This window comes from Mixophyes fleayi, chromosome 6 (genome assembly GCF_038048845.1).
Source record: "Mixophyes fleayi isolate aMixFle1 chromosome 6, aMixFle1.hap1, whole genome shotgun sequence".
NCBI lineage: Eukaryota > Metazoa > Chordata > Amphibia > Anura > Limnodynastidae > Mixophyes > Mixophyes fleayi.
In genome coordinates, this window is record NC_134407.1 from 199,556,987 (window position 1) to 199,579,806 (window position 22,820).

General features: G+C 38.7%; 1 protein-coding gene across 2 annotated transcripts in view; it reads right to left on the minus strand.

Moving 5' to 3' along the window:
• LOC142095156 (myosin-3) overlaps positions 1 to 15,084 on the minus strand; it is a 44,451-nt gene extending 29,367 nt beyond the window's left edge. For both annotated transcript variants that reach the window (XM_075177988.1, XM_075177987.1), the window contains exons 1-13: positions 15,038 to 15,084; positions 11,391 to 11,602; positions 10,675 to 10,818; positions 9,855 to 10,011; positions 9,672 to 9,699; positions 9,318 to 9,429; positions 8,664 to 8,756; positions 7,617 to 7,680; positions 4,638 to 4,736; positions 3,251 to 3,354; positions 2,873 to 3,011; positions 352 to 470; positions 123 to 272 (exon numbers count right to left, since the gene is read on the minus strand). In XM_075177988.1, the coding sequence (XP_075034089.1) occupies positions 123 to 272; positions 352 to 470; positions 2,873 to 3,011; positions 3,251 to 3,354; positions 4,638 to 4,736; positions 7,617 to 7,680; positions 8,664 to 8,756; positions 9,318 to 9,429; positions 9,672 to 9,699; positions 9,855 to 10,011; positions 10,675 to 10,818; positions 11,391 to 11,594 (1,413 nt within the window). In that variant the 5' untranslated portion in view covers positions 11,595 to 11,602; positions 15,038 to 15,084. The remainder of the gene's footprint in view (positions 1 to 122; positions 273 to 351; positions 471 to 2,872; positions 3,012 to 3,250; positions 3,355 to 4,637; positions 4,737 to 7,616; positions 7,681 to 8,663; positions 8,757 to 9,317; positions 9,430 to 9,671; positions 9,700 to 9,854; positions 10,012 to 10,674; positions 10,819 to 11,390; positions 11,603 to 15,037) is intronic.
• Positions 15,085 to 22,820: the final 7,736 nt, after the last annotated feature.

Sequence of the window (22,820 nt, forward strand, 5' to 3'; positions counted from 1 at the left end):
AAAAGCTGATTGGTCGCTGTGGTTCAATGCAAAATGCCTAATTGTCATGTTAGTAAATCGTTTCTTAAAAATTTAGATGTTATGGACACAGCTACTTTTTTTCCAGCTCTTTTGCCACCAACCTCAAAGATCTCGAAACCAGCGATATCAAGGACACCGATGAAATGTTGTCTGGGCAGCTTGGTATCCAGCTGCTGGTTAATGCGGGTCACCATCCACAAGAATAGCTTCTCGTACACAGACTTACTGAGTGCATTCACATTATGGTGTACCTATTGAAAGACACTGATATAAGCACTGGATAATCGCATATAACTGATGATGGAACCTGTGTTCCGCAATGTTCCGTACCTGTTCTACAGTTTGGCCTTTTGTGACATATTCATTCCCCACTTTAACCCTGGGGAAGCAGAGAGCCTTCAGCAAGTCTGCAGAATTCAGACCAGTCAGGTACGCTGTTTTATCAGCCACTGTAACAGAAACAATACTTATGGGTAAGACACTGGATGGTTCCATAGGGGGGAATTCAGTTAGCCGCGAAGTGTCTTGGAATGTCTGTGAGACACTTCGTGGTGGAGATTTGACAGAAATCTCTGCTGAATGACAGAAGGAGAAACTTCAGGGTAGGTAGTTTTGTAATTTTGTCTTAATATCTATGAATTGTCTTCATAACCCATGGTTTAGATTTTAACCATTTTATGGCTAAATGGTTTCCCCCCCCCCTTCATTACCAGTCTAGAGTCCATTTTTTAGCGCTTGTTTTGCAACAGATAGAGCTTCATTTTGGTGGAATAGTGGATTTAATATCTTTTTGTTTTATAGGAATTTGAGAGGGGAAAATGGGCAAAAAAATAGAATAAATCCCTTTCCCATGATTCTTCCGCAAGGTACTTTTATGTAACTAGTTTCCTCTCCCATAATTATCTAAAAAAAACAATAAGCTACTTTTCCTGTGTATAGAGATACAAAATATCTGTACTCTCTAAATGGCCGACACTATTATATAGTACAGGGACAAATGTTTGGTTGTTTTAAAATTATTTTTACAGTGTAGTTGTTTGCCAAAATCCTTAAGCTGGATGTAAGTTTGGGGGGACTTGATGTGGGAGGACATATGTTGAGGGGCGGGTACCTCTTGGAAATATAGGGGTTAATTCTACAAGACATTTTTGTTTTTTAATTAATTTGAAAACATATTTTTTTCCAATATTGGAATACGTTTATAGTGAGGTGAGTCGACTATACTTGGAAGGGGACACTTCTTTGTTTTCCAGCAGCTGGTTCACAGTTAATTTAGGAGTAGCCCTACACACTGCCTGTTGTGCACATCTCTATTTCCTGATTATAGTGAGGTGAGTGTTTGAGGGTTCTCCCCTGCAGGCAGATACAAATTCTAGTGGTATTTGGCTCTAATAGTAGCTTACACTGGATCTAATAGATGCTAGGGTAGATCGCTTCTGGGCCGTTGCTATCACCTGCCACATAAAATGGAAGTTCTGGGTGGATCCTGTAATTTTTTTTTTAATATATCCTTATTTCGTTGGTCGAGTACACAATACATGCATGTATCAGTGCAATTGAACAGTAAATGGGTAACAACAAATGTGGGGTAAATTATAACAAGTTAAAACATGAAAAGATATAACAAAAGTATCAATGTGGCACCAAGACATGAAAGAATATTAACAAATTTTTTAGGTTAAGGGTAATTTACAGGGTTTAGTGGGTGGGGGTTAAATGGGGAGGGGGTGACAGTACAGGACTAGCAAGGAGGGCACAGTGCCCTAATCAAAGTGCAGTGGTGTAGCTGGAGAGTGTGGTTATGTACTGGATACATAAGGGAGACAACATCACGAATATGAAAGGGGTCTTCATGATGCATTTCTTCTCAAAATGCATAGATGAAGGGGGGTCGGCACAAGGGGCAGAGGAGGAGGCAGAGTGTACAGACCTGCTCCCTTTGAACAGCTATGGAGCCCATACATGATTGAACGTGGGGGTAGTAAGTTATTTCCTTCATGGCCACTACATGCCAAATTTGTTTTTAAGTGTGGAGAATGATCGCAAGCTCTAACCAATTTTGACTAAGAGGCATTTAGCTGATGTTAGGATGTGCACACTAGAGAATTTATTGAGATCTTGGGTGGGGTAGTATAGCAAAAATACCCCAGGTTTCCTTTACTATCAGGGGCTTCAAAGAGGCTGTTCATGGTCTATGTATATAAATAGATAGAGATAGTGGCGGAACTACCATTGGTGCGGCAGGGAGATCTCCAAAATTGGCTGTGTCTTGGAGGTGTGGCCATGCTAATCGCGTCATTAGGACCCACCCCCTGCTATACAATACCAATTTCGGCCAATTATAGCTGGGGGCAGGGTCAGGATGACATGACTAGCTATGCCCCCCACCCACTTCACCAACAAAGCGGGCAGGATGCAGAAGGTTGCCTTGCTCTCCTGGGAGTCTCCCGGATATTCCGGGAGAGTAGGCAACTAAGAGATAGATAGATAGATAGATAGATAGATAGATAGATAGATAGATAGGAGATTAATTGATATGAGATAGATAGATAGATAGATAGATAGATAGATAGATAGATAGGAGATTAATTGATATGAGATAGCTAGATAGATGGATAGATAGATAGATAGATAGATAGATAGATAGATAGGAGATTAATTGATATGAGATAGATAGATAGATAGATAGATAGATACATAGATACATAGATAGGAGATTAATTGATATTAGATAGATAGATAGATAGATAGATAGATAGATAGATAGATAGATAGATATATTAATAGGCGTGGTCTCTGATAGTTGGACACAGAATGACAGACAGACAGACAGACAACATACAAGTCGTACCCTCAGTGCCATCTGGCTCAGCTTGCTCTTCTCGTGGCCTTTGCTTGAATTTCATAACTCCGTAATGCATGACTGCGCCCGTTAACTTGTAAATACCAACTTTCTCCTCCGGAGTAAAGCCCAAGATATCAATGGCATTCTGCAATGACCATTTATTTAACATTACCTTATTGTATTGAGTGATTGGAGATCTTCTAATAAATTTATTATTATTATTATTATTATAAACAAGTATTTGTATATCCGCAGTGCATTACAATTGGAAACAATCACTGTACTAAAAGAAGACTGGGTATTACCAGACAGACACGTTGGTAAGTGGGTCCTGTCCATAGGTCACATTTATTACAGCAAATGTTATTATCATAACCAGCTTACATCTGTCGCCATCAATTCTTCTGTGTCATCGATGCTGGCTACCGTGATCTCCCCCTGGCTGATGTATGGAAAATCATAAGGATTGGTTGTGATCAACAACATATCTAAAAATGAAAATAATGGATAAAACATCATTTTCAGATTGTTCTGGATTTCAAAGAGATTTTCTAGTATAAACTGATTAGTGTGACAATCTGTCTGTATTACTATAGAGTTAATAGGGTACATTGCAGGGGTCTGACATTGCCGATTAACAGATATTTTGGCATTCATGAACTTCTACCAAGTAAACATAAAGGGCTTGATTCATTAAGGCACATAAATGCTGATACCTTCCGTATTTTGTGTAAAATCCCACTGCGCATGGCCAGAAACAAACCATACGCCAGAGAACGCAGCAACGTCCAACACATCTTCAAGGTCAAAGGACCCTTAGCACAGCCTGCGAATTCAGGGGCGGAACGGGGAGGGGACTGGGCATACGCACTTAGTCAATGTACAGTAAGGGGAGTGCCAAGCCTGAGCTTTGGGCATCTCAGAGGCGGTGGTAATCGTAAAAACGATTACCACTATGCCGACATGGACAAGCCCTACAAAAAAAAAATCCGAATAGCTGCAAAACCAAATGGAAAATAAACAGACGACGCTGGAGATCTCCGATTGGATCAGCATGATGACAGCAAGCGTTTCCGATTGAAGAAGTGTTCGGCAGTGCAGGCTGACGTCATCGCGACATCTGTCACTAGAAATTTAAAGCGGCAATGTCGGGACACCTAAGGTTAAGGGCTAGATTTACTAAGCTGCGGGTTTGAAAAAGTGGGGATGTTGCCTATAGCAACCAATCAGATTCTAGCTGTCATTTTGTAGAAGGTACTAAACAAATGAAAGCTAGAATCTGATTGGTTGCTATAGGCAACATCCCCACTTTTTCAAACCCGCAGCTTAGTAAATCTAGCCCTAAGTGTTTAAAGGAGCAACTGTAAAAATGCATTTTGTATACAGTAGACATTAAGAACATCCTAATAAATTCATTTTATTGGGGGGATTTAAAAAACGTTTTAATATTTTTTTTGTCGTTAATTACTATATTATTAACAGGTGACATTAATTGTTTTTTCTGTGCGTTCTTTTGTGACTTTATATTCCACATATGTATTGGACGTACCCTGCAGTGTATTGTCTGTTAGAGCAGAGCGGACCTAGACCCGTCTTTATATCTTTACATCCTCCCCATGTTGAATACAGACGTGCATATGCCCAAGTTATGTGCATTTTTCTAAAACGTACACTACATTCGTTTGGGGTCCTTAATGTATTAGTCCCATATTCTCATAGAAATGATGAGGGTGCTTATTCTCTCCCAATTATTGTGCCTCTGACTACTTACCGATTAATTCTGGCTTCTTGTTTGACAAGATTTGGTAGAAGATGTGGTAACTCCTTTCTGCTCGGAGCTGGAAGGTGACTCTAGACTTCTCCAGCAGATCTGCAATAGCACAAGAGGGCTGTTATAACCTGCTATCATTTAATGTGTTATTTACTTTCTTAACAAATGACTCATTTGCTCATGGGTATGTGATGGAATATGGTCATATGACTGGCACTCAAGCTCATGGGTATGTGATGGAATATGGTCATATGACTGGGACTCAAGCTCATGGGTATGTGATGGAATATGGTCATATGACTGGGACTCAAGCTCATGGGTATGTGATGGAATATGGTCATATGACTGGGACTCAAGCTCATGGGTATGTGATGGAATATGGTCATATGACTATCACTCAAGCTCATGGGTATGTGATGGAATATGGTCATATGACTGGGACTCAAGCTCATGGGTATGTGATGGAATATGGTCATATGACTGGGACTCAAGCTCATGGGTATGTGATGGAATATGGTCATATGACTGGGACTCAAGCTCATGGGTATGTGATGGAATATGGTCATATGACTATCACTCAAGCTCATGGGTATGTGATGGAATATGGTCATATGACTGGGACTCAAGCTCATGGGTATGTGATGGAATATGGTCATATGACTGGGACTCAAGCTCATGGGTATGTGATGGAATATGGTCATATGACTGGGACTCAAGCTCATGGGTATGTGATGGAATATGGTCATATGACTGGCACTCAAGCTCATGGGTATGTGATGGAATATGGTCATATGACTGGGACTCAAGTCAGAAAACCATATTAAGACTAAAATTGGCATCTCCGCAGTAGTTCCTAATGTATGAATGTATAGAAAGTTTACATTTTCAAGTTGGTATTTTGTCTTACAGTGTTAAATAGTACAATTGTATTAAGGCCTACTTGCACGTAGGCTATATTTTCCCCTTGAGACCGAAGTGAGGGAAAATCCTCTTTGATTTGGTCATATTTAAAAACACTGTAAAACATTCAAGTACTCAAACAAAATACTCTCTATGCTTTACTGCAACTGAAAGTACACTGGGGGGTATATGTAATAAACTGCAGGTTTGAAAAAGTGGAGATGTTGCCTATAGCAATCAATCAGATTCTAGCTGTCATTCTGTAGAATATACTAAATAAATGACAACTAGAATCTGATTGGTTGCTATAGGCAACATCTCATTCATTAAGGAAAGTAAAGCTCGAAAAATGAAAAGTTTGCTCCTGGACAAACCATGTTACAATGCAAGGAGTGCAACTTAGTTTATTATTTTGCATTTAAGGAAAATACTAGTTGATTTTTCATGTAGCACACAAATATTTGATAGCTTTTTTTTTTTTTTTTTTATACTGAAACGTAAAGTTGATCTAGGACATGCCATACCCCAACTATAAATCTGTCCACGAATTTAAAATTTACCTCCCCCCTCCAATGCAACATGGTTTTGCCAAGGTGCAATGTTACTCATTTTTTTTGCTTTACTTTCCTTAATGTATCAGGCCCAATATGTTTTAGAAAATAAAAATTACATTTCAGTAAATACTTTATTGCTTTCCTAGCAAGAAAGAACAAAACACTCCAACATGTTTACAGTTTAGTATGTAGTATATTATGGTGATACAAGGATGAGTCAAAAATTATCCCCACTCCAGTTATATTAAAACTTCTGTTGACCGCACTCTCTTATCGACGCTTTCTGTACTCGGTCGCTGTCTCCCCAGTCAGTGCTGTGCAGATTTGAACGTGTTACGTAAGTTCATTTGTGACTGCAGTGTAAGAAAAAATGGCTGCCCCACTTGTGATTTGCATGAAAGAAGAGCAGCGTGCAATGATTCGGTTTTTTGCGGTCTGAGGGTGTGTCTGGTGCCGATATTTATTGAAGACTTTGTGCACAGTATGGAGAAAGTGTTTTGTTGCGAAGAAGTGTGTATGAATGGACAGAGAAGCTCAAAGAAGGTCGCACAAGTGTCAGCCATGAGGAATGAGCCGGACGCGAGTCCACAACTGTAACTGATGAGAACATTGAGCGTGCACATGAACTGATTCTGAGTGACAGTGGATTAGGTTGCACATCATTTGCAAATCAGCTATGGCTCTGCCTATGCAATAATTTACGACAGACTTGGGTTTCCAAAAGTTTGTGCGAGATAGGTGTCAAAACAACTCATAGAAGAGCACAAGCAGAAGCGCTTGGAAATCTGCAAACAAAAATTTGGACCGATACTCTAAGGAAGATTTCTTTAGGAAAGTTTCTCTACTCTAAGGAAGTTTCTTAAAAAGAATCTTTACTGGCGACGAGACATGGAATGGAAGCATCCTGAATCGCCAACCAAGAAAAAGTTCAGAAGTCAACCCTCAGCTGGAAAATTGATGCTTACAGTTTTCTGGGATTCACAAAGGCCAGTATTGGAACATTATTAGGAAAAAGTTTCAATTATCAACAGTGCTCATTACAGTGAGATGCTCAGTAAAAAGCCGAAGCCGAAAATTCAAACAAAACGCAGAGGACTGCTATCCATGGGTGTTGTGTTATTGCATGACAATGCACGTCGACACTCTCCCAAAACTTCATTTTGAGGTGTTAAAGAATCCTCCCTATAGTCCTGATCTTGCGCCATCGGACTATCACCTGTTTGGTCCCCTGAAAGAAGCCCTAAGAGGACGAAGATTGACGTCTGTTGAAGAAGTGAAGACAGCGGTGCTTTCGTGGCTCGCAGCTCAGCCTAAAACATTTTTTAATGAAGGAATACGAAAGCTTGTTGACAGAAGGACAAAATGTGGAGATTATGTCGAAATATAATGTGTTTGTCTTTTCTGAATGTTGATTAAAATAAATTCTACAGCCAAAGTGCGGATAATATTTGATTCACCCTCATATTTTAATCATTGTGTTCATACATCTGTCTGTCAGTCATATTAATAGGTAATCAATACTCACATGTTTCGATATCTGCAGATGCCAGCTTCCCTGTAGTGCCAAAGTGGATGCGGATAAATTTGCCCTAATGGGTATAAACATGTCATCACATATCAACAATAGCTGAAGCAACACATGTGTGTGTGTATGTATATATGTATACAAGTTAACCCGTGCATGATACTCATGCATTCTAGTCAAATCAAGCTACTTAAGGTCTTAAAAAGGTTCTTGTCATGCATTTGGGCCTAGCCCAGGCCTCCTCAGGGGAAGAGCGTTACTTCCCGACGCAAGCGCCCTTTTTTAACGTGGTTTTGTTCACATGTCACCACCTCATCATTTTTCTCCATCACCTCATCCTTCATCTTCATCGCCACATCCTTCATCAAGCTACTTAAGGTGTTAAAAACTCCCCACTGTCACCCCCGGCAACCACCAACCACTCCCCACTGTCACTTCTCCTTCAAGAAATATATAGGTCAGTGTATAACTCTGCCCAGCAGGTGGCGCTGCAGCTTGGTTTTTTTTCCCCACACACGACACTAGGCATTTATATAGTAAGAATATATATATATATATATATATATATATATATATATATATATATATATATATATTATGTATATATATATATATATATATATATATATATATATATATATATATTTATATATGTATATATACTGTATATACAATATATTTACATTTCCAATGTTATTAAGGCTGTATTATATACACAGTATGAGGACATCCATAATTAATAGTAGTAATTAATAGTACTATAGTAATAATACTATTGTATTATTTTTAATACAGTATTATATACACTGTTCACTCCATGAAGAGATAAATGTGAAAATATTCACTTATTACTTAACTCCATATTTACAAACATCTAAAAGTTCTAAGACCGTTAACTCAAAATAATAGAAGATCTTAAACCTGGGATTAACTCAAATTCCCTATAAATTTAACTCCAACATTTGAGAATATAATGTTTGTGATTTTGGCTATAAGACACATTTAGTACAGTTTTTGTGTTCCTTTTATAAACAAATAACAACTTACAAAACGGGATGAATTATCATTCCTGACGGTTTTGGCATTCCCAAAGGCTTCCAGAAGAGGGTTAGCCTGGATGATTTGATCTTCCAGGGTGCCCTGTTCATAAGGAGAACATGATGATTAGAAATCAAGGTTAAACAGATCACCTGTAATCATCTCATAGAATTGTCTCCTCTCTTTTGTTCTACACTACAGCAGATTGATTAACAGGCACATGCTTAGGGGCTCTTGGGGAGCAAATAAACTGCTGTAAATTATTCTAGCCCAGTTTGGTGAAAGCCCTCTAAACTCTGTAATCTATATTCCTCACATTAATTGTGTAAGTACAAACTAGTTCGACTAACTATATGCCCACTAGAGTCCTTATTTTTTATTAGGTATTTGTTTCCTTATTCAATAACACCCATGCGTACACTGCTTAGCCAATGGAACAATGAGGATCATTTTCTGACCCTCTACTAGAAGTCTAATCTCAGAGAAGTTGAAAATATCATGTGTCAGGGGCCAAAGAAAGGTTTCAGAAACTGCTATTTAAAAAAAATTATGTTTAGGTTTCTGTTAAACCATTTAACACCATAGCTTTACAAGTTTCGGACTCAATTAAATTTCTCTCTTATTTCCTATTTTCTAATGAGATCCCAGATACATTTCCTGTACCTTCATCGCACTGCTTGATTCCTTTTTCTTCATGTCACCCACAGCTGCAATTGTTGCAAAGTATTGGATGACACGCTTGGTGTTCACAGTCTTCCCGGCTCCGGATTCTCCGCTGCAGTACAGCACAGAACGGAATGTTGTGTCACACTATAGATAAGTGTTATAGCACTTGACATGCAGAAAGAATAAGAGTAATTCTATAGCCTTTCATGTTAAGATCCGACTTGGGGCTGAGCTCTTTATATCTCCAATGCCCAAATTAGTTTATAGGTTTGATTAATTAAGCTAGCAAACCAAAGATAGTATATTGAATGGTAGATTATGGATTAATAAAATGAACAAGTGTCTACATACGTGATCAGAATAGACTGGTTGTCACGATCTGGCAGTGAAAAGAGAGATTCCAATTTAGTATATATATATATATATATATATATACTATATATACAGGTTGAAGGTAGCCATATATCCACCAAGGTGAATGAATAGCACTGCAATCATGGCAAAAGCTAAGTTAGCATATGTGTTATGGCATACCAGTGAGCATGAACTGATAGGCGTTGTCAGAGATGGAGAAGATGTGTGGTGGGGCCTCCTGACGCTTCTTGCCTCTGTAGGCATTGACCACCTCGGGGTTGTAGACCGGCAGCCACTTGTACGGGTTCACGGTGACGCAGAACAGACCTGAATAGGTCTGGAATAAAAAAAATATTTAGATTTTTGTTAGGTGACTTCCATTCTGCATTTGATATGTATCTGGATTTCAGAACTAAACACAATCAAGTTATGATATCTTAAAAACCAGGACAATTACCTAATTCCCTCAAAATGACCTCTTGAAGCATTTGGTGTGTTGAAATGAACACTGTACTGTAGGTGGCATCTTATCAGAAATATATATAGTGATATCATAAACTCTCTGTCTTCTTGGAGATCTGGGGGTAAATGTATCAAGCTGAGAGTTTTCCGGCGGGTTTGAAAAGTGGAGATGTTGCCTATAACAACCAATCAGATCCTAGCTATCATTTTGTAGAATGTACTAAATAAATGATAGCTAAAATCTGATTGGTTTTTCAAACCTGCCGAAAAACTCTCAGTTTGATACATTTACCCCCTGGTGTGTAGAACTTAACGCTATACTGTAGGTGATAACTTATCAGTGATGTATAAAGTGATATCATTACCTCTGTATGTCCTGGAGATCTGGTGTGTAGGACTAAACACTATACTGTAGGTAAGATCTCAAAAGTGATATGTTATATTTCTAACATATGACTACTTCTTGATTGATGAAGAACGCAAGGCCAATATAGATAGTCTTACATAGATCCAACAAGGCCAACAGAGAGTGTCTTACATAGATCATCCAAGCTTTGTACCGATCCTTGAGGTTGTACAAGACAGCCGGCTCATGCAGGTGAGTTAACATCGCCATGTCCTCAATTTTATCGAACTTGGGAGGGTTCATAGGGAAAATATTTTCAGGTTTCACAGTGACGGTCTGAAATGAAGAACAGAGATGTGAAAATCATGAAACGTCCGTCCATAACTATGGCTACAAACTTAGAATTAAACACTAAAAGACAGAAACAAATACAAAGGACATCAATTCTATTTCATCTTCCAGTTGTATTGCCAAGGAATGAAAACTAAGCAGGGAATGCGCCCCTGGCATTGTTGCCTCATAATAGGATCCCCCGTTTTATGACTCTATCGACAGTTTGGTGATTCCCAGATAATCTCCTCAAGGCATATGCTGTCTTGTGTAACTGGCAATAGCAACACGGTAATAAGTTCTAAATTGTTAGCCGTGTCTATTGCGTGTTTGTGATGTTTACAAGAGTTATGATTTCTAATTGAAAAGTGAATGAATAGGGGGTGTGGCCATAAAACACGCTTGAAATCTTTTGGGCATAAAATATCGACAGCACCCAATAACTGAGACCACCCTAAAGTTCTGTAGTAAAATCGGCTGAAAGAAAAATATGTTTTCATGAGGTAAACATCTGATGTGCAAGTTGTTGGAAATATGTCATGTAAACTCTAGAAAGTTCGAACGCCCTAATATCTTACCCTGTTATCTTCCGTCTCCACAGTCGTCTTAGCTCCGTCTGAGCTCTTAATCTTCCCCTTGATGTAGTCGATAGTGGCGTCGGTAACGAAGCAGTACGTTTTGGCATCGAAGGGCTGATTCTGGGCCTCAATCCTTTCCTTTTCCGACTTTCTAAGGAAAACGGCGGCCTCGCCGTAGGCCTGCATTTCCATATCGCTGCTCATGGCTGCAGCTAGGGTTAGCGAAAAGGTTATAAGAGTCAGACAACGGATCCTTATCTGGGAAGTGCTGGCAGTGGTTAGGTTGGCGGTCAAAATCTACCACGATAAGATTAATCAAAGATCTATTCACCATTGGTTACACAATCTGGCTACAATACAATTAGCTGATTCATTGCACATGCTCCTGGTTACACAGATGTTATGAATCATAAAAGCTTTAAGTGCTAATTTTTCAATGCAGTTCACTAAAGTTTCAGCAGTTGTACCACATTGTAGTGAGAGGGACTTGTACTATCTATACAGGGACTCACCAGAGACAAAGAAATTTATGGTAGCTAATGGTGGAGTATGTAAGAGCATATAGCATATTGATGAAGGAACCACCACAAATTGTTTGGGTATACTAAAAGAAATGGTATAACAAGTTTATTACATTTTTAATCTATTAACATCAAAAGATGTTTATGGATGTTCGTAAAAGGCATTATTTTTTGCACACCAACTTGTGAAATGGCAAATAGCTGTGATTGGAGGGAAGAGGGGGGGGTATTAGTGATCAAAATTCCAATTGGTAAGAGTTACAAAAATTGGTGAGATTCTTATCAATATTCCTATTGGTAAATCAGTCAAATATTGATATTCATATTAGTGATTCAGTTAACTATCAATGTTTCTAGTGGTAAAATACTTATCAATATTCCTATTGATGAAAGAGATGCTCATTAATATTATAATGCTGAATGAATTACTTATCAGGGAAAGACTTACTCATCAATATCCTGATTGGTGAAATAGTTACTTATCAATATTCCTACTGGTAAAAGTATTGGTAAAAGGCTTTGAATAGCCTTTACGAAACAAATTTAGACCTGTCACATTTGTGTTCCCCCTGACCTACCCTCCCTTCACAGGGTAAAGGCATATTGGCCTCACCCATAAGCATGCTAATCAGGCATTTAAGTATATTAATCAATCCTGTGGGGTTGCTAAAGTCCTAACAATTGAGGATGTTGATTCCAAGTAGGTTTTTTTTCACATGTATTTTGTGGCAAATTTGCTCAGCTGCCTGTTCTAGTTAAATCATTTATGTACAATACAGAATAAGATCAATTATGACTCATTAATGGATAATTAATTTTCTTATACAACTTAGTTATTTTAAAATCTATTGTTGTTATTCCAAACATAGACTATCATGATGATGAACTGATCACACCTAGGGGTAAATTTATCAAGCTGCGGGTTTGAAAAAGTGGAGATGTTGCCTATAGCAACCAATCAGATTCTAGTCATTTATTTAGTACATGCTACAAACTGACAGCTAGAATGTGATTAGTTGCTATAGGCAACATCTCCACTTTTTCAAACCCGCAGCTTGATAAATTTAGCCCCTAGAGTTGTGATTGGCCATTATGTCGCCTGCCCAACTTTTTTTTTTTTTCCTGGCCAGATTGGTAAATACAAACAATAAATTAAACAAAGTATATGTTTGCACCTGGGACCCTCATTCACTAGTGCTGCTACAGGATACATTTGCTGTTGCCAGATGTATTTTTGTCACTTCTGATTCAACAGCATCAACTTTATGACCTCCCATTCGCATGAATGGAAAGTTTACTGAGGAGAACATTAACACCCTCTTGGCCTGTTTGAAATAGGAGCAGTAAGCATAGCAAGGAGTGCACCATCTGGGGACCCAAGTGGATCTGGGAAACAGTGCCTTCAAGGCAAGTATGCTTTTGCTTTTCAGTTTAAATCCTTAAACAGCAAATGTAAATAAGTTCGGTGACACATTCAGCAAATTCTATAGTAGTGCGTAAAGAAAGATGACGTCTGACGCGATATGTAAATTAGAGCGAAGAGAGAGATTCAGCAGAATTCTAGTAGTACAAAAAGAACAATATAAATGAAAATAAATTGTATTACAGTTAATCAATGAGATTAATGTGTTTGTTTCAGCATACATTCTAGCAGTATACAAATAAAGATCTCTCCTGATACAATATTAAAAGACAGGTAGAAGACAGAATCAGCAGTATTCTAGTAGTGTGAAATTAATTCCACTTTCCGCTCTTCTGTTCAACCCGATAGGTGAATTTTACAAATGAACCAAGTTTGGTTTTTTAACATTGTCATTTCCAGATCTTGCACCTCAGCGATAGAGCTGAGTTTAACACAGAGCAATGTGTAGGCAAACAATTTTTTTTTATGTTATAAAGACACTAATCTGATTTTATGACGGGTCCAGTACAGTTTTAGGATCTTCTAGAGCACTACAAGTCCGTGTGACTCGCCAGGGGCTCAGTCACAGTTATCCTTATAATGTGATGTCATTATCAGAGCAGGGGACAGATTTGAAGTCTTCATCATGACTGCAGAATGTAATGACACTGGTTACTTCTAAGACATAGGTGCTATTTCAGTGTCAGATATCCCATTTGCTGCCTGTAGACAGGGGGAATCCACTACCCTGAGTGTTAATGTAGCAGCACTTGCAACGCCGGACAACTTGAAGGGATAATGGGGAATTCTTACATACACCGAGAATACGTGAGAATAGCATATTTCCTGATAATTAACTATATATATATATATATATATATATATATATATATATATATATATATATATACATATATATATATATATATATATATATATATATATATATATATATATATATATATTCATTTAAAGCAACCAAAGAGACCTCTGCTGTCATTATATTTCCTTTTTGCTTTAAAACATCAATATATTTTATTTAAATAAGCATACAATGCTCATAGCTCACGGCTATGTTGCTACAGATAGAGCTCCAGAGTTTCATTTGAACAGCAAGGCTTGTAATCCATTGCGTTTTTACTGTTTAAGTTTTAGAATATCAAACTGTGAGCTGTAAATCCGTTGGTATAACTTATATCTGAGTTTCTGATGAAGGATACAATATGTAAAAATACAGTTTATTGTTTTATGTTACTGGCTATTTAAGCAGCCACAAATTGCGCATTTAAAGGGACAATTGCTTATTTGTAAGCCGCTCTTGACATAAATCATGCCATATTGAATATCATATCTGCATATACTGTTATATATAAACAAGAATGACTTACTTGGCCAATGTCTAAGAAAATATCAGTGATAGAGTCCAAAAAAACAGTGCCAGACTGTCATTTCATGTCTCTTTAAAGGATGCATGCATGATATGTTATTATAAAAATATTCTTTGTTTTATTGTAATGCCCATTAAAATGTATACAGACACCTATTGGGAGAAGAGCAGTCAAACTTGCATAGAGCCTAGGGCATTGCCCCTTTAAAGCTGCTGGCGCACAGTGAAAATAATGAGGAACTTGTGTCCATCTCACACAAGCAACGGTTAATTTAAAAGAGAAACAAATTGTTTCCACTATAGAGCCCAAATTTTAAAGGCGTTAAACAACTCTTACCTTTTTAGTCCAGCCGCCAGCTAATGAAGACAGACGGAGTTCTAGAGGGAAGGAGAGTAGAATTTCAGATGTTACAGTTACATAGAATAGACATCAAGCACTCTCTGTAACCCAGTGTGCAACTTGCTTAATTACTTACAGTATCTAGAATTTCAAATAGCCCACAGGGAAGTGGACAATGTGCTTTTATAAAGTCCAACTATAATCCCTTTAGTTTATCCCCCCTCTAAAATTGGAAATCAATTCCAACCTCCTCGTTTACTTTTTTTTTTTTCTTGCTTTAAAATTTAAATATAGAAATGAGGTCGCTGTCTCTATTTTGTTTCCAGTGAGGGGACTTGGCAAAGGAGCACAATTAAGAGTCACGACCTCCCGTTCTTAATAATAGGATTATCACTACGGTGCAAGGAATATGTTCTTAGGCTACTACAGTAGGTAGCATGTGCCAGAAAGCACTGAATGAGTTCCTGTTGCAGAAAGGAAAGCTAATTCTTTGCCTAAAGACAAATTAAAATATACTGTACATGTCAGAGATAATGAACAATTGCAAAGTTTGCCTTTTAAATTCATTTAAACAGCTGCTCAGTTTAATAAAGATATAAAAACACCTCAAGAAAAGTCTATACAATCTTTTATGTATCTGGCTGTAATTATACTGAGAATTAAACACAGCAAGGATTTGTTACTAATGACTGCTTAATAAGTTGCTAACTTATAATTATTTAGTAAATGCAATGGCATTTGCATTTTCCAAATATGAGAGATGTGAACCCTACTTTGTGGCTAAATAATTGGGTAAATCATATAAACTAACCCCACCCCCCTTTATTTTTAAACCAATTATTTTTATACAAATATCTTCTAAGTCCACAGAACAGCAATACAAGGAGAGCTAGGGTCTATAAAGCTGAAGCAAGCTAGCTAATTAACATTCCAAAAACAGCTGTTAACAGCGTTATTTTATAATGTTGAAAAAGGGACCATCAAAAATGATTCAATATTTCTAAATAAATGACATTTTTAATGATAGAATTTCTTCCATCTGCCATTTGTGAATACTGCACCCACGTATTACTGCAACAGTACAGGGTGATTCATCAGTGTGGAAACACCCTTTTAAAACGGAAATGAATAGCGAAATATTAATCCAGTGTCTACACATATGATCTGTGTGTGGTGGAAAACTTTTTAGGGCATGTGGCCAATATGGCGGCAATCTTGGATGCAACTCTAAGCTTTTGGTTTTTTTCAAAGGGTGTCTGGACCTGGATGTTTCTTGATGGCTTCGGCCATTCCATTCCATTCTTAGAGCAAAACATCAATGGGGATCAACGACTTTCTCATGTAATTTGATATGGTAAAGAAGTTTGACCAGAAACCATTATTGAAAACTCTGAAAAATGGAAAGGAGTAAAGAGCCAATATGGAGTTCATTATGTGTCCAACAAATGTGGATAGGACTTTCTCCAAGTTGGACCAGTGAAGGTGATCAAAAACCTTCTCTTTTTAGCTTGTGGTGAGGAAATGTGATTTATCGGACAACATGTGTTTTCAGAGGCTTTTCTACTAAAATGAAAGCCACCGGATTGTTAAGTGTGGTAAGAATTGAATAGGTCTTGTGGCTATAAGTTCAGCATAGATCTGGAGATCGGTGTGTAGGAGAGTTGTGGGGCAATAATTTTAACATCTTGCTGGGTTTAGACATGGCTACTATTTGGGATTCAAGCATCTCCCATGGGAAGGCTCTAATAGGAATTTTATTTGTAAGGTTGGGACTGAATTCTTTTTTGAAGTTAGGATAGAATGGATTAGTAAAGTCGTCAATGTGTTATGGCCACCAGGGCATCATAAACTTGTAGAACTAGCGGAACAGGTCTACACCTATAGCAGCCGCCTTTTTCGTAGAGACTGGTTATGCTCACAGGTACTCGGATGCCCCCAGGTCTTACACTCAGTGTAGTACAAGTTTATGGTCACACAGCAGCACTCAGGAGTGGGAGGTAATACACGGAGTAGGGACAGTCTGGGGACTGGAACAGAGATGATAATGTCTGACTGGCCTAACAGAGCACAGACAGAGATGTCAGGTACAAGCGGGGCCAGGGCCACAGGAAATGATGCAAATCCGGTAACAGGCAGAGGGTCAGGGCAACAAGCAATGGTTCTGAGTCCAGGTACAGGCAGAAGTTTAGGGCAACTAGCGATGGTTCAGAGTCCAGGTACAGGCAGAAGGTCAGGGCAACTAGCGATGGTTCAGAGTCCAGGTAACAGGCAGTGTCATACACAGAAAGCAATCCAAAGGTATTCACCAACACAGCACAGAAGCAGGTAAGCAAACTGGGTATAAGAACGCTATAACCGGCAGTGAGGCTCAGTCCTCACTGCCTTAAATAGTACTGAGAGCCAATCAGGGCATTGCCCTGAAAATCATCCCCAGACACAGTTAATTAATTAATTGGAAGTTTAATTAGCCCGCAGGCTGTAGGAGTCCCTGCGCACGCGCCCGGCTGCCCTGTGTTACTGGGACGTGAGAAATCGGTGGCCGGCCGGTGCCTTAGCAACGGTCTTGCCAAGAACTGGAAGTGATGTCCTGGTCATCTTGGAGACGGCCGGGATGCCAGGGATAGGAGGAAGTGAGTCGTGGCGGTGTCTGCGGCCGCCGTGGCTCCTAACACAATGAAAGGCTTTGAACACTTCATCCTCTGTCTAAGGTATAATAAGTTTAAGAAGAGCAAATGGAATACTGTGGGTAGAGAAATGTTCTACAGGAACATCTATATGTTCAGACATGTTGCTTAAGGAGTATTTGGGTTTTTCCTTTAGATTGCAAAGTTTAGAGCACTGAGAGGCAAATTAGTTATAGCTATATCATAGAGGTCAGATGACAAAAATTTCATTTATTATCTGTTAATGTAAAAATTCTACTTTTAGCTTTGGCTATATTTAACTTATAGACTAAAAAATTCTTGGCTTTGCTGTCCATTGACCTCATGGATTTGGACAGAGATGCCTTGTTAAAGGGTCTCTAAGTTGGCTATTGATGTCTCCTGTTGTATGGCTTCTCATTTTCCTTAGCACAGTTGCTGATTGGATCACAGTATCTCTAGTAACTCTGTTTAAGACACACTAGTATATAGTAGGGTCCAGGCATAACTTGTGTTCTTGCATACAGTGCGTACTGATGAAAAGGGGTAAAAAAGAGAGGAAGGCTACCAAATCTGTTGACAGGCGCCAATCTAAGAAACCACTAATAACTGAAGCACAAAAATAAAAAATAAAAATAAATAAAAATAAAAGATAAAAAATAAAATAAAAATATAAATAAAATATATAAGCGCAATGTCCTGGACACAAATAAAAAAAAGAAATAAGAGATGAATCTTCTAAAAAGTTCTCCAAAACTTCAGACTTTTCCGTAGGTCCATATGAAAAAGAAAACAACAAAACAAAACATAGTGCAGACAATAAATCCAATCAGGAAATAGATAATAGCCCTTAGTTGCCCGTGCACTGGTAAGCACAAATATACACCACGTGTTGAAGAGGACACTCTGAACCCCTCAGGGGTACGCACTCACCAGAGGGCATATATAAACAAGCGTGTAGATATAATGATGCTTCCCTTATAGAGGTATGTCTTCTAATATGGGATCCAAACGACCATAGTGATAACAAGAAGAAAAAAGATGGCTCCATAGTGTAAAAACATACAGCACTTTATTCGCAATGAACACAGGTCTAACAAAAAAATATATACAACGACAGAAACAAGCCTGCAAACGGGAATGGATGGACCCTTACCGTCCTATAACTTGCACCAAGCGTCTCATAAAAGTCACAAGATGATCTCCTGCGAGCGGTATCCCGGGTTACCTCTCTCTCATGATATCCGCTCCATATCTATTTCCTGATTGGATCTATTGTCTGCACTATGTTTTGTTTTGGAAAAGCCTGAAGTTTTGGAGAACTTTTTAGAAGATTCATCTCTTATTTCTTTTTTCTATTTGTGTCCAGGACATTGCGCTTATATATTTTATTTATATTTTTATTTTATTTTTTATCTTTTATTTTTATTTTTTATTTTTGTGCTTTAGTTATTAGTGGTTTCTTAGATTGGCGCCTGTCAGCAGATTTGGTGTTTATTTGAATTTGTCTATAGGTTTGAGGTGTGACCTATTTATTTGCTACAAGCTGCCTTTCAGTTTGAATATTTAGTGAGCCATTTGGACTGAGTATTTTTGTGTTTGCTGTGAAATATTGGGGAATGTCCACTTAGCCAAGTGGGTTCCTAAGAAAGCTGTGTGGGAAGCTGCTCCTGGCCACATTCCCTAATGGGAAGTGGAATTTTATTGAATACCCGAGGAAGGGGGATTGATGGCCACATATGACCTAGCCGTAGGGCTATAAAGGTTAACCTAAGGAGGCTATAATTTTCAGTGATGTAAATTTTAACAGTGATAACCTTTGACAACATGGTAAAATGTTACACTAACCATTATGGTGTTTTTAAAGACAGGTTTTCATCAAAGGTGCAGAAAGGATGGGAAAGCATCCGCATTGGAACTCTGAAGCCAGGTGAAGTATGTGAGCTAGAGGCCTCATAGACATAAGTCCATTTGCTTGTTGTATATTGCGTGAAATAGCTCTGTGCATGATAGGAAATGGACTTTACACCAATGAAAGCCATTGCATGCAATTCATACCTGAATGCAAACAACACTTAGTACTGCCTATGACTTGAGAGGCGGAACGGGGAGCGAAGGGGTGGATGAACGAAGGTAATGTACAAGAGTATGCTGAGGGCGTGCCGATGTGGCTTATTCAAGTCCTGTTTTTCTCGTAAGTAAGCCTGGTATCAGCCGTATGACTTGCATCAGCTACAGTGCAGGGGGAAGTGCTGAATGATATTGATGACTGACATTGCATAGTATGTGTAATAAAACTAAACGTATGTGTGCCAGTAGCTAGCACAGAACCTGTGTTAGCGAGGGAGATTGACTATATAAATACATTAGGCCTGATTCATTTAAGAAAGGAAAGCAAAAACTAGGAGTAATGTTGCACCCTGGCACAACCATGTTGCATTGGAGGGGGGATGTAAATTTAATATGTGATGGCAGATTTATAGTTGGGATTGGGCATGTCCTATAACAACTTTAAATTTCAGTGTAAAAATAAAGCTACCAAGTATTTGTGTGCTATATGAAAAAAACAGTCAGTGATAAACTAATTTGCACCCCTTGCATTGTAACATGGTTTGTCCAGGAGAAAATTTACTGCTTTTGTTGCCTTACTTTCCTTAATGAATCAGGCACATTGTATGTACAGTATGCATTAAAAGGATCTTGATTTATGTATTTAATTTTAAAAATACATATATTTTTAAAATACATATTTTTTAATTAATGATTATACTAGTAATAGTTGTTCATTTCTGTTAAAAAAATTTTTTATAAATGATAACATTTATGTTATCATTTATACTGTTTTATGTGCTCTGCAGTCTGTATTGTGTATCTACATATAGCAGGTAACATTTTGACATAGCGTACTTACACCCAGACTCTATCGATCCGCTTGCACTTCAATACAGTCAGAACCTTTGCACAAGTTCTCTGCTCTTGTTAAAAACGCAACTTGCGTGCATGAATCAGGTTGTCCATGTATTGGATCAGGGTAAGGTTCTTTAAGCGCTGGATACTGACAGAGAGGGATAACCTCATGTTGCCAAAGTTTACCAATGCAAGTCTCAATGAACTGTTTTTAACATGCAGTACCTTTTTCTACTCTCAGATGACATATTCAAGTAATCAATCTGCATGGGCTGGAAACCCATCAAAATAAATGGGAAACTTTGCAATTTATACTTAATACATATCACCAGTGCTAGCAGGGCCGGTGCTAGGGTTCGCGGCGCCCTAGGCAAAATTTCGCCGACGCGCCCCCCCCCCAACACACTAAATAAAAAAATAATTCGATTTTTGCTTACCTTTTCTTCCTCTAGCTGCTCCTCGCGATGCATGCTGAGAGGGGAGGGGAGGGGGACGTCGGGAACAACTTTATTCACACTGTCTGTCAGTGACAGACAGTGTGATACTTCAGAGGCGCCGCCGGACAGACTATCACATGATCACTGACGTCTCGGACATTGAAAAACAGCGGGCGGCACCCCGCCGCCGCTGCACTACGTTCCCGAGCCGCTGAACCGCTGACTAGATTAGAAAATCTAGTCAGCGGCGCCCTGCAGGTCCCGGCGCCCTAGGCAACTGCCTAAGGTTGCCTAATGGGAGCGCCGGGCCTGAGCGCTAGACAGGTTGGACTGATTACGCTATAACATGGAAACCTGCAGTAAGGATCGCTTGCCAAAAGTGATCCAGCTCCTGTCCATTTGCCATGGGTCTATAGCTTCAATTGGAGAGGGCGGCGCAAAATAAAATGCCCCTCTCTCCCTCCAAGAGGCTACCGGCCCCCCATGGAATAGCACTGTGGCTCTTCCTTATACCCCTGGGCTGGTGGTAATAATAGGCAAAAATGTAGCCAAATTATTGTTAAAATAAAAGTGACACATAAGTAACAAATGACTTATTTTTATCTTTGGCTTATGCCTTGATTTTGTTTCTATGCATTGATAACAGCTCTGTGTGCTGCAGTCAAATAATGAGAGCGCAGCCTTTAGTGCGGTGAATAAATTAGTAGCGTAACAGAGCAGCGTGAAACAGAACCTTACTTTGATCATGTTTGATAAAAGCCCCAAAGCAGACAGTACTGCTTCTCCAAGCAAACATTATTAAAGATTTTGGACACTACATAACACTATGAAAAATAAAATGAAAAACAAAACAAAGACACTACATAACACTATGAAAAATAAAATGAAAAACAAAACAAAGACACTACATAACACTATGCAAATATAAAAATACATGAATGGAACAATGCGATAAGACCATGATGCATTAGGTGTCATTGTAACATTTGCTACATCACTGAAAGCTATTGTCCTTTGTCATCAGCCACGTTAGGCTTACAGAAAATGAATTCAATACTGACGGGAAGTGTGTGCACAGAATAAAGCCTCCCGTTTATCTTAAATATATTTCAGCTCTGCTAAGCTACTTAATATTTAACATATATTTTTTATATATATATTTAATATGAAAACCTGTATTTTCCAGGCATTTCAGAGAGTTCCACACTCATACAAGAACAGCAGCTTTCATACAACATACTTCTACATCTCTACATCCTTGCAAGTGAAAACTCAAGCCGAGGAGGGTGATGCTAAATTTTGACTCTGAATGCCAGGCATTGTCTTGGACAAATGTTTGTCTGATGTTTAACCTCTATTGCCAACGTTAGATAGCAAAGAGTTTAGTTACCCGTTAAGTTTCTCCTTCAGCCAACATGGACTTAACTGCCATGGACGCGACCCTTGAAAGAAATTCTCCAAGCCGATGACATTTTGACTTAGTGCCTTTTTGGTAATAATGAGCAAACCCCCTCCTCCCTCTTGACTTACTTGCCACTGTCATGTTAAATGCCATTATCCTGTTATTGACAAGTGAGGCCTAAAGTTGAACGCACGTAAATGCATCTATTTGACACAAGTCAGGCCTTTACCTCGAAGGGTTAAGTCTGGTGATATTCTGAAGCCTATAGGATGCAGCGGGGGAGGGACTCGGTGGAGTCCATATATTCTTCCTCCAATGGTTGTCTTCCCTCTTTACTTAACGAATTCTGGTGGTGTCCATTGGTCGCTGTCAGGCTGAGTTTAAAAAGATTA